This window comes from Macaca nemestrina, chromosome 15 (assembly GCF_043159975.1).
Source record: "Macaca nemestrina isolate mMacNem1 chromosome 15, mMacNem.hap1, whole genome shotgun sequence".
Classification (NCBI taxonomy): Eukaryota; Metazoa; Chordata; class Mammalia; order Primates; family Cercopithecidae; genus Macaca; species Macaca nemestrina.
The window spans coordinates 36,095,546-36,107,783 of record NC_092139.1 but is presented as its reverse complement, the minus strand read 5'-3'; the positions used below and the strand labels follow the sequence as shown (position 1 = coordinate 36,107,783).

Genomic DNA, 12,238 nt, shown 5'->3' with positions numbered 1-12,238 from the left:
ACTCTGCCTCTAGCTCACCCTGTGGCCTCAATAAGTTTCCTTCTTCTCTGTAATGGGAGTGTTGAGGGATGGTTAGGTTCCAGCTCTTATACTTTTGGGTTCTCTGTCAGGACTGTGGGGAGGATCCTTGGCTCTTGATGTGGCCAGGGCATTTGAGAAGCAAGGAGAGTCCAAGGGTCAGCCAGGGTGACCGTGAGCTGGCAGAGCGGAGTACGGCAGAGCTGAGTGGGCCAGGGTTACTGTGATGCTTGGATCTGTCAGCCTCCCAGCTATGGGTATGAGACATGAAGGTTGGAGAGGCTCCCTAGGTTCTTACATCATCTATGGTTGTCCAAAAGTTTAAGGATTACTGAGTGCAACACTTCATTTTACAGAAGAGTAAACTGAGACCCAGGAGGAGAAGGAACTTGCCTAAGTTTACCAAGTAGGGCAGAGGTTGAAGCAGGATTAACTGAGGCCCCCTGGCTCCCACGTGGAAGAGACAAAGAATGGGCGGGAGGAGGACAGGGGCCGAATTGCCCCCTCTCAGTTCCTCATGATCCATCATTTGGCAGTGGCCACATGGATGATCACAAAACCCTTGATGTCCGGAAAGTGAGGGCTTACAAGGTCCACCTGCAATTGCCTTGGGCCACTCTTGGAGGGGGTGATGTCAAACTGGACTGAGGCCCTCTCCTGAGGCTCCAGGGTGGGCACGCTGGAGGAAAAGGAGGTGAGAAAGGCAGACTGTCAGTCCTCTTGCCATTTTGAGTCTAGCCTGCCAATCCACGGCTCCCCAAACTCCTCAGGATCAAGTTCACCTTGTGGCTTGACATTCAAGACTTATCAACATGTTTCCAGGCCAGGTGCGGTGGCTCACTCCTCTAATCCCAGCACTTTGGGAGGCCGAGGTAGGTGGATCACCTGAGGTCAGGAGTTCGAGACCAGCCTGACCAACACGGTGAAACCCCATCTCTACTAAAATACAAAAATTAGCCGGGAGCGGTGGTGCACACTTGTAATCCCAGCTACTCAGGAAGTCGAGACAGGAGAATCGCTTGAATCTGGGAGGGGGAGGTTGCAGTGAGCTGAGATTGCACCATTATACTCCAGCCTGGGCAACAGAGTGAGACTCTGTCTCAAAAACAAACAAAGAAACAAACAAAAACAACAAAAAAACATGTTTCCAATTTAATTTTCTCTTCTACCACCTGCATTCTTCCCATCCAGCCCGGCTAGTTTTCTGTCTGTGCCCTGAACTTCCCTCCTCTGGGCTTTCATCGGCTCTGTTCCTCCCACCTAGGATGCCTTTCTTATTCCAATCCACCCAAGGCCCAAATCAAGTTCTCTTCTTCCAGGAGACCTTCCCTGACAACACCAGCCATCAGGTGTTAACACCAAGACCTTTGCCTGGCAAACCGTCCTTCCTTCTTGATACCTGAAAATCTCAATTCATCATTTAAGGCTCAACTCAAACACTAGCTCCACTGGGACTTTTTCCTGGCCCCACCCTCACTTAAGGGCTGCTTTTGCTCCCCCAGACCTTGGACAAGGTCTTTTTCACAAATCACACTGTCCTCATGTGAAGGGCCCTCTGTATCTGAGAGCCCTTCTCCAGGCAAAACTCCTGTCAGTGTTCCTAACAATCACACATGGGCCAGAGCACAGGTCAGTATAATCAAGGACCACATAAGTAGCAAGCAGATGAATGGAAGAAGGAAGGAGTGAATGAATGATTGACAATCAACAAGTAAATAAACGAATCCATGAATGAACAGGAACATGTGTGAATGAATGAGTGAAGCATCAATGTAGGAATACATGAATGAAAAAATGAGCAAATGAGTGAATAAATGAGTAAGCAAATTCAAGAATGCATGAATGAATGAGAGAAAATGAATGAAAGTGAGTGAATAAGTAAATGGATAAATAAGTGAAAATATGAATGAATGATGTGAGTGAATGACTGAGTGAACGAGTTATATGATTTGAGTAAATGAATGAATGAATGAAGGAATAAATAAGTGAATGCAGGCTGATATGGATAGGCTGTGGGCTGGTTCCTGGGGGGTCCAGAATCTCTCCCACACCCCCCATCCCTGGCAACTTCTCTCTGGCTCATCCACAAGGAAGGGAGCCCCATTCCCTGCCAACCCCCCAGGCTGGCACTTACTCGATGCTGAGCTGTTCCTGGAGAAAGCCGCTGCCCTCCACCATCAGCGCACAGTCCTTCACTCTTTCTAAGAGGGGGTTGACTACTGTCACTTCCACCGTAACTGCCACTCCCACCATGGCTGGGCCCAGAACCTGAAAGGGGACAACACCGATGAGCCATCGCGCCTACCCCTCCTCCCTCCAGGAAACCGATGGTCCTGGCTGAGTTAGAGGATGGATCATTAGTCATGTCCACCTCTGCCTCCATATACCCCATTACTGAGTGCCACCATTGCATTCATCCCCTTATGTCCAACCCACTCCTCCCACCTTGGAGAGCTAAAGCTGGAGTTAAAGGCACAAAATGCCCAGCTTCTGACGCTCTCCCCCAGCTCCGGGGAATGGGTGCTGCTTGGAACAGCATGGTAGGTGCAGGCTGAGGTTACCTTGATGGTGATGAAGTCCTCTAGAGTAATGTCCTTCTCCACCAGAAGCTTCTCTCCTTTGGTGACGAGGCACATGGCAGCCAACAGGATCTTCTTGTCCTCTGTCAGGTCTTCTTTATACTTAGAGTAAGATATTGTAATTGGGATTCTCTTCTCTGGAAGGGAAGCAGAGGTGGGAGTTGGGGCTTGGTGTCTTTCTTCAATGGCACTGGGAAGAAGGAAGGGAATGCCCAACTAATAGCTCCTTTCTCTCTGGTCCTTGCAACCATTCTGTGACAGGCTTTATTCTCCTCAGTTCTCAGATGGAGAAACCTAAGGCCCAGAGCGGGTATTTTCTTGTCCAAACTCATATAGGAAGTAAACCAAGAAATTAGGATGAGGTGGGAGTCAAATTGAGGTCAGGGAGCTACCACAATACCAGACTATTTCTCCAAGAGCCCCCAGAGATGCTTCCAAACTTTCCCTACTTATTCAGGATGGAAATCTCTCAGACCATCAACCATTCATCCCCTCCTTCACTGCTTATTGAGCACCTATTATGTGCTAGGTGTAGAGAAGAGGAAGACCAAAGGCCTGCCTCAATCTTCCAATCCTGTGAGGCCAATTTCCCTACAACTTTTCCAAATGCCCCCCTCCACGAAGGCCCAGTCCCGGTCAGCCCCACCAACTGAGGGAAGTCTTCACTGACGTCTCCAGCCAGTGCTCTCATGCTCTCTGAGCTCCTGTGGTCCTGGCCATCTCTATCTCCCTCTCACCAGTCACAAACATCCTGCCTAGGTATTCTTTTCTTGTAAGCATGGATCACCACAAACCTCACTCTTTTTTTTTGAAGACGGAGTCTTGCTCTGTTGCGAGGCTGGAGTGCAGTGGTGGCATGATCTCGGCTCACTGCAACCTCCACCTCCTGGGTTCAAGCAATTCTCCTGCCTCAGCCTCCTGAGTAGCTGGGATTACAGGCACGTGCCACCACATCCAGCTAATTTTTGTATTCTTAGTAGAGATAGGGTTTCATCATGTTTGCCAGGATGGTCTCAATCTCTTGACCTCATGATCCTCTCGCCTTGGCCTCCCAAAGTGCTGGAGTTATAGGAGTGTTTTTTTTTTTTTTTTTTCTGACTACTATGTATTCTTTCTTTCAGGTTCAATGTGCTCTTTCTGGTTTGCTCTCAGGCCCCCTCATTTCCTATTGTTCTACTCCCACTGCTTCCTTTATTTCGTTTTCTTCCTGACTCTGAAGGCATCTGAGTTTTTAACTCATGGAAAAGGTCCTTAAAGGGCTCAACATGGTTCATGCACTCTGCTACCCCAGGGCTTTGCATATCATATTCTCCTGAATGCCAGCAGGCCGATTCATGTGTTAAAGCATGATTTTTTTTTATGGGCTCCCTTAGTTCGGTTGGTCATTACTGGAAGAACTTTATTACAATAACAGTAATAAGTAATAATTATAGGCCAGTGCAGTGACTCACACCTGTAATCCCAGCACTTTGGGAGGTGAAGGCGGGTGGATCACCTGAGGTCAGGAGTTCGAGTCCAGTCTGACCAACATAGAGAAACCCTGTCTCTACTGAAAAAACTTACAAAATTAGCAGGGCGTGGTGGTGTGTGCCTATAATCCCAGCTACTTGGGAGACTGAGGCAGGAGAATTGCTTGAACCCAGGAGGCGGAAGTTGCAGTGAGCTGACATTGTGCCATTGCACTCCAGCCTGAGTGACAGAGCAAGACTCTGTCTCAAAATAACAATAACATTAACAATAATTATTATAAATATAAAAGCTAACTTTTACTAAGGGAATAAAGTGTATTGCGCTTGGAAGTGCTTTTGCAGACTGACTTGTTTAAACCTTACAACAATTCCGTGAGCAGGTATTATTATTTTTATTTTATTGATTATTTTATTGATAGTATATTATTATTGATAACAATATCAAAAACACTGATAATAAACATCATAAATTGAATGTTCGTCAGGTAGTAGGAATGATGCCAAATACTTTATATACTTTATATCATTTACTCCTTGCATGGTGATAGATCATGGTTCTCCAAGTGTGGTCCTGGGACCAGCAGCATCAGCGTCACCTGGGAACTTGTTAGAAATGTAAATTCTCAGTGTCCAGCATGAAGAACCACCATATGCCACCATATGATACCCATGAGCAGAGCTCTGGGCATCAGCTCAGACCCTGGGAGAAAGGAGGAGAAAAGTTGCCCTTTAGAATGTTTGGATCAGGGCTTCTTGAAGTCCTTTGACTCACAGACTCCACTAACAATCTAATAAAAGCTGAGACTCCTTTCCCTAGAACAATGGTTCTCAATAGCACCGTCACTCAGCTGGACATAACTGACATCTGTAGAATATTGCATCCGACAACAGCAGGATACACATTCTTCTCAATCTCACACGGAGCATTCACAAAAATGGATCACATTCTGTGGCATAAATGACACATTAACCAGTTTAAAATAATAGAAATTATGCAATATATGCCCCCAGAACACAATGAATTCAAACTGGAAATCAGCGACAGACAGAGAGCTGAAAAATCTAAAATACCTAGAGATTAAACAACACACTTCTAGAAGAACACATGGGACACAGAAGAAGTCTCAAGAGAAATTTAAAAGTATTTTGAAGTAAATGAAAATGAAACTACAACTTATCAAAATTTCTGGGTGCATGCCTGTAGTCCCAGTTACCTGGGAGGTTGAGGAGGGAGAATCACCTGAGCCCGGGAAGTTGAGGCTACAATGAGCCATGATTGTGCCACTGCACCCCATCCTGAGTGACAGAATGAAACTCTGTCTGAAAAGCAAAACAAAACAAACACCCCTCCCCCAACACACACATTTGTAGGATGCAGCAAAAGCAGTGCTTAGAGAGAAGTCTATAGTATTAAATACATATGATAGAAAAGAAGAAAGATCTAAAACCAATAATCTAAATTTCTGCTTTAGGAAACTGTAAAAAGGAGAAAGTGTTAAACTCATCTTAAGCAGAAGAAAAGAAATAATAAAAATTAGAGCAGAAATCAGTAAAATTGAAAATCAGAGATCAATAGAGAAAATCAGCAAAACCAAAAGCTGGTTCTTTGAAAAGATCAATAAAGTCAATAAGCTTATAGCAAGGCTAACTTATAAAAAAAGAGAGAAGGCACAAGTTATTAATATGATAAAGGCAAGAGAGGACATCTCTCCAGATCCCATGAACATTAAAAAGATAGTAAAGGTAACAAGTTTGGGGAGTTAGGAAAAAAACAGATAGTAAAGGAATATTATGAACAACTTTATGCTCACAGGTTTCATAACCTAGATGAAAGGGACTAGTTCCTGAAAGAAAAAATCAGCTAAAATTCACATAAGAAGAAAAAGACAACCTGAATAGGCCTATATCTATTAAAAAATTGAATCAGGACTTAATAACCTTCCAAACCAGAATGCGTTAAGCCCAGATGGGTTCACTGGTGAAATATACCAAGTATTTAAGAATAAAAAATTATAGCAATTCTCTACAATCTCTTCCAGAAAATGGAAGCAGAGAAATACTTCCTAATTCATTCTATGAGGTCAGCATTACCTTAATGCCAAAAACCAGACAAAGACATTGCAAGAAAAGAAAACTACAGACCAATATGAACATAGATGCAAAAATTCTCAACAAAATATTGGTAAATTGAATCAACAATGTGTAAAAAATTATACGCCATGATCAAGTGGGATTTAGTCTAGGCATGTAAGGCTGGGTCAATATTAAAGTTCAATTAATATAGTCCATCAAATCAACAGGAAAAAAATAACATGATCATATGAATAGATGCAGAAAAAGAATTTGATAAAATCCAACACCCATTCCTGATAAAGCTCTTATCAAACTAGGAATAGAGGAAGAATTTACTCAACTTGATAAAGAATATCTACAAAAAACCTACAGCAAACGTTATCCTTAATGGTGAGAAACTGCAAGCTTTCCCATGATGATTAGGAACAAGGCAAAGATGTGTCCCCACTTACTATTCCTTGTCAACATCATATTGGGAGTCCTAGCTAATGCAATAAGATAAAACAAGGAAATAAAATATATACAGATTGGGAAGGAAGAAATAAAACAGTCTTTGTTCACAAATGATATAATTGTCTATGTAGAAAATCCAAAAGAATTGTCAACAACAACACACAAAAAATCCTGGAACTAACGAGTGGTTATAGCAAGGTTACAGGGTATAAGATTACTAATATACAGAAGTCAATCACTTTCCTATATACCAGCAAGGAACAATTAGAAATTAAAATTAAAAAGATAATACCATTTATGTTAGCACCACCAAAAATGGAATACTTAGGCATTAATTTAACAAAATATGTACAAGATCTACACAAGAAGAACTGTAAAACTCTGATGAAAGAACTAAATAAATGAAGAGATATTCCATGTTCATGGATAGAAAGGCTCAATATTGTCAAAATGTCAATTTTTCCTAACTTGACCTATAGATTCAAAGCAATCTGAAGAAGTTATTTTGTGGATATTGACAAACTGATTCCAAACTTTATGTGTGGGTGGGAGGCAGGAATGAAGAGAAGTTGGATAATGGGTACAAGATAGTTAGAAAGGATAAATTCTAATATTTCATAATACAGTAGGGAAATTATAGTTAACTATGATTTATGGTGTGTTTCTAAATAGCTAGAATAAACTGTAATGTTTCCAACACAAAAGATACAGATAAATGTATAAGGTGATGGATATCCCAGTTACCCTGATTTGATTGTTACACATTCTATACATGTATCAAAATATCATGTGCACCCACAAAATATGTACTACTATGATATATCAATTAAGATTTTTTTAAAGATCCATGACATAAAAAAAGTTTATGTCAAGAGGCAAAAGACCCAGAGTAGTCAACACAGTTGTACAATTGTAAAATATTGAAGGAGAGGAACAAAGTTAGAGGACTGGCACTACCCAACTTCAAGATTTACTATAAAGGTACAGTAATCAAGACAGTGTGGTATTAGTGAAAGAATGGACAAAGACAGGCATACCTTATTTTATTGTGCTTCATTTTATTGTACTTTGCAGATATTGCATTTTTTACAAATTGAAGGTTTGTGGCAACCCTGAGTCAGGCAAGTCTATAAGAGCCATTTTTCCAAGAGCATGTATTTGCTTCTATGATCAGTGATCTCTTTTTTTTTTTTTCTCTTTAAGACAAGGTCTTGCTGTGTCACCCAGGCTGTAGGTGCAGTGGTGTGATCATAGCTCATTGCAAACCTCCAACTCCTGGGCTCAAGCAATCCTCCTGCCTCAGCCTCCAAGTAGCTAAGACTATGGGAGCATGCCACCACACCCAGCAGATATTTTTTATTTTAATTTTTGTAGAGATGGGGTTTTGCTGTGTTGCCCAAGCTAGTCTCAAACTCCTAGGTTCAAGCAATTCTCTCACTTTGACCTCCAAAAGTGATTGGGATTGGGATTACATATATGAGCCCCTGTGCCCAGCCCTTGATCAGTGATCTTTGATGTTACTATTGTAACTCTTCGCTGGCACCACAAACTATGCCCTATAAGACGTTGAACTTAATTGATAAATGTTGTGTGAGTTCTGACTGCTCCACTCAATGGCCATTTCCCCATATCTCTCCCTTTCCTCAGGCCTCCCTATTCCCAGATACATAACAATATTTAAATTAGGCCAATTAATAAACCTACAATGGCCTCTAGGTGTTCAAGTTAATGAGAGTTACATGTCTTTCACTTTAAAACAAAAGCTAGAAATGATTAAGCTTAGTGAGGAAGGCACATAGAAAGCCAAGATGAGCCAAAAGCTAGGCCTCTTGTGCCAAACAGCAAGGTTTTGAATACAAGGGAAAGTTCTTGAAGGAAATTAAAAGTGCTACTCTTGAAGGAAACTAAAAGTGACTTAGGAATTATAAGAAAGCAAAATAGCCTTATTGCTAATATGGACAAAGTTTTAGTGATCTCCATATAAGATCACACCAGCCATAACATTCCATTAAGCCAAAGCCTAATCCAGAGCAAGGCCCTAATTCTCTTCAATTCTATAAGGATTGAGAGATGTTAGGAAGCTACAGAAGACAAGTTTGAAGCTAGCACAGATTGGTTCATAAGGTTTAAGGAAAGAAGTCATCTCTATAACATAAAAGTGCAAGCTGAAGCAACAAGTGCTGATGTAGAAGCCACAGCAAGTTATCCAGACTCTAGCTAAGATCGTTGGTGAAGACGGCTACATAAAACAACAGATTTTCAATGTAGAAAAAATAACTTTATATTGGAAGAAGATGCCATCTAGGACTTTCACAGCTAGACAGAAGTCAATGCCTGGCTTCAAAGCTTCAAAGGACAGGCTGACTCTGTGCATTAAAGAGCTAATGCAGCTGGTGACTTTAAGATGAAGCCAATGCTCATTTACCATTTTTAAATCCTGGGGCCCTTAAGAATTATGCTAAATCTACTTTGCCTGTGGTCCATAAAGGAACAACGAAGCCAGGATGATAGCACATCTGTTTATAGCATGGTTTACTGAATATTTTAGGCCAACTGTTGAGACCTACTGATCAGAAAAGAAGATTCTTGTCAAAGTATTACTGCTCATTGACAATGCACCTAGTCACTCAAGAAGTCTGATGGAGGTGTACAATGAGATTAATGTTATTTTCATGCCTGTTAACATAACATCCATTCTGCAGACCATGAAGCAAGGAGTAATTTTAATTTTCAAGTCTTTTTATTTAAGAAATACATTTCATAAAGCCATAGCTGCCATATATAGTGATTCCTCTAATGGATCTGGGCAAATTCAATTGAAAACCTTCTGGAAAAGATTCACCATTCTAGACATCATTAAGTATATTCATGATTCATGGGAGGAGGTAAAAATGTCAACATTAATAGGAGTTGGAAAGAAGTTGATTCCAACTCTTATGGATGACTTTGAGGGATTCAGGATTTCAGTGCAGGAAGTCACTGATGATGTGGTGGAAATAGCAAGAGAATTAGAGTGCAGCCTAAAGATGTGACTAAATTGCTCCATCTGATGGTAATACTTGAACAGTTGAAGAGTTGCTTCTTATGTGTGAGCAAAGAAAGTGTTTTTCAAAGATGGAATCTATTCCTGGTGAAGATGCTGTAGACATTGTTGAAACGGCAACAAAAGATTTTGAATATTACATAAACTTAGTTGATAAAGCAGTGGCAGGGTTTGAGAGGATTGACTCCAGATTTGAAAGAAGTTCTACTGTGAGTAAAATGCCGTCAAGCACCATCACATACTACAGAGAAATCCTTCGTGAAAGGAAGAAAGTCATTCAGTGTGGCAAACTTTATTGTTGTCTTATTTTAAGAAATTGCCACAACCACCCCAACCTTTGGCAACCACTACCCTGATCAGTTAGCAGCCACCAACATTGAGGCAAGACCTTCCACCAGCAAAAATACTATGACTCAGTGAAGGTTCAGATTTTTAGCTTTTATTTATTTATTTTTTTTAAATTTATTATTTTTTTTTTTGAGAAAGAGTCTCCCTTTGTTACCCAGGCTGGAGTGCAGTGGCAGGATCTCAGCTCACTGCAGCCTTGATCTCCCGGGCTCAAGTGAGCCTCTTGCCTCGCTTCTGAGTAGTTGAGACAACAGGTGTGTACCACCATGCCTGGCTAATTTTTTTGTTTTCTTTCTTTTTTTTTTTTGTAGAGATGGGGTTTCACCATGTTGCCCAGGCTGGTCTTGAGCTCTTGAGCTCAAGTGATCCTTCTGCCTCAGCCTCCCAAAGTTCTGGGATTACAGGTATGCACCACTTGTGCCTGGCCCCAACTGTTAGCATTTTATAGCCATAAAGTATTTTGAAATTAAGGTCTACACTTTTTTTTTAAAAGGAATAGTGCTATTGTACACTTTATAGACTATAGTATAATATAAACATAACTTTTATATGCTCTGGGAAACCAAAACATTATTTGACTTGCTTTATTGCAATATTCCTATTATTGTGGTGGTCTGGAACCAAACCCGCAATATCTCTGAGGTATGCCTGTAGATCAATAGAATAGAAAAGAGTTCAGAAATAGACCTGCACAAATATAGTCAGTTGATCTTTGACAAAGTAGCAAACGAAATACAATGGAGAAAAGATAGTCAACAAATGGTGCTGAAGCAACTGGATATCCACATGGGGAAAAGAAAATCTAGACAAAGGACTTACATTCTTTACAAAATTTACTAAACGGAATCATTGACCTAAATGTAAAATGCAAAACTATAGAACTCTTAAAGATAACATGGGAGAAAAATCTGGATGACCTGAGATTGGTAATTTTTTTTTTTTTTTTTGAGACGGAGTCTTGCTCTATTGCCCAGGTTGGAGTGCAGTGGCATGATTTTGGCTCACTGCAACCTCCACCTCCCGGGTTCAAGCGATTCTCCTGCCTCAGCCTCCCGAGTAGCTGGGATTACAGGCACTCACCACCATGCCCAGTTAATTTTTGTATTTTTAGTAGAGATGGGGTTTCACCATGTTGGTCAGGCTGGTCTCAAACTCCTGATCTCAAGTGATTCACCTGCTTCAGCCTCCCAAAGTGCTGGGATTACAGGCGTGAGCCACCATGTCCAGCCGGTAATAATTTTTTTTGATACAGTACCAAAGGCATGGTCCATGAAAGAAAAAATTGATAAGTTGGACTTTATTAAAACCAAAAACTTTGCTCTGCAAAAACACTGTGAAGAGACTGAGAAGAGAGGACACAGACTGAGAGAAAATATTTGCAAAAGACATCAGATAAAAGACTGTTACCCAAAATACTCAAAGACCTTTCAAAAACCAGCAATGAGAAAATGAACAACCCAATTAAAACACGGGCAAAAGATCTGTACACCTCACCAAAGAAGAGATACAGATGTCAAATAAGTATATGAAAAGATGCTCAATGTCATATGTCATTAGAGAATAGTAAACTCTGATATACTATTTATTACACACCTATTACAATGTCAATAATCCAAAACACACAATGCCATCTACTGCATAGAATAGGGAACAACAGGAATTCTCATATATCCCTGGTGGGAATTCAAAAGGATACAGCCACTTGGGAAGACAGTTTGTCAGTTTCTTACCAAACTAAACATATTCTTACCATAAGATCCAGCAAGTGTGCTCCTTGGTATTTATTTAAAGAATTAAAAATTCGGGCCTGGTGTGGTGGCTCATGCCTGTCATCCCAGCACTTTGGGAGGCTGAGGCAAGTGGATCATGAGGTCAGGAGATCAAGACCATCCTGGCCAACATGCCGAAACCTTGTCTCTACTAAAAATACAAAAATTAGCTAGGTGTGGTAGTGTGTGCCCATAGTCCCAGCTACTCGAGAGGCTGAGGCAGGAGAATGGCTTGAACCCGGGAGGTGGAGATTGCAGTGACCAAGATCTCGCCACTGCACTCTAGCCTGGTGACAGAGTGAGACTCTGTCTCAAAAAAAAAAAAAAAAAAAAAAAAGGAATTAAAAACTCAACCCCACACAAAAACCTGCATAAGGATGTTTACAGCAGCTTTATTCATAATTGCCCAAACTAGGAATCAACCAAGATGTCCTTAAGTAGGTGAATGGATAAACTGTGTACATCCATATAATGGAATACTATTTT

The 12,238-nt window shown here is 41.0% G+C and overlaps 1 protein-coding gene across 2 annotated transcripts in view; it reads right to left on the bottom strand.

The window, feature by feature from the left end:
- Positions 1-397: 397 nt before the first annotated feature.
- LOC105481625 (transglutaminase 6) overlaps positions 398-12,238 on the bottom strand; it is a 54,248-nt gene continuing 42,407 nt past the window's right edge. Inside the window, exons 11-13 of one of the 2 annotated variants that reach the window (XM_011741357.2) lie at positions 2,580-2,734; positions 2,153-2,286; positions 398-697 (exon numbers count right to left, since the gene is read on the bottom strand). In XM_011741357.2, the coding sequence (XP_011739659.1) occupies positions 544-697; positions 2,153-2,286; positions 2,580-2,734 (443 nt within the window). In that variant the 3' untranslated portion in view covers positions 398-543. The remainder of the gene's footprint in view (positions 698-2,152; positions 2,287-2,579; positions 2,735-12,238) is intronic. The other variant, XM_011741358.2, reaches the window with a different exon arrangement.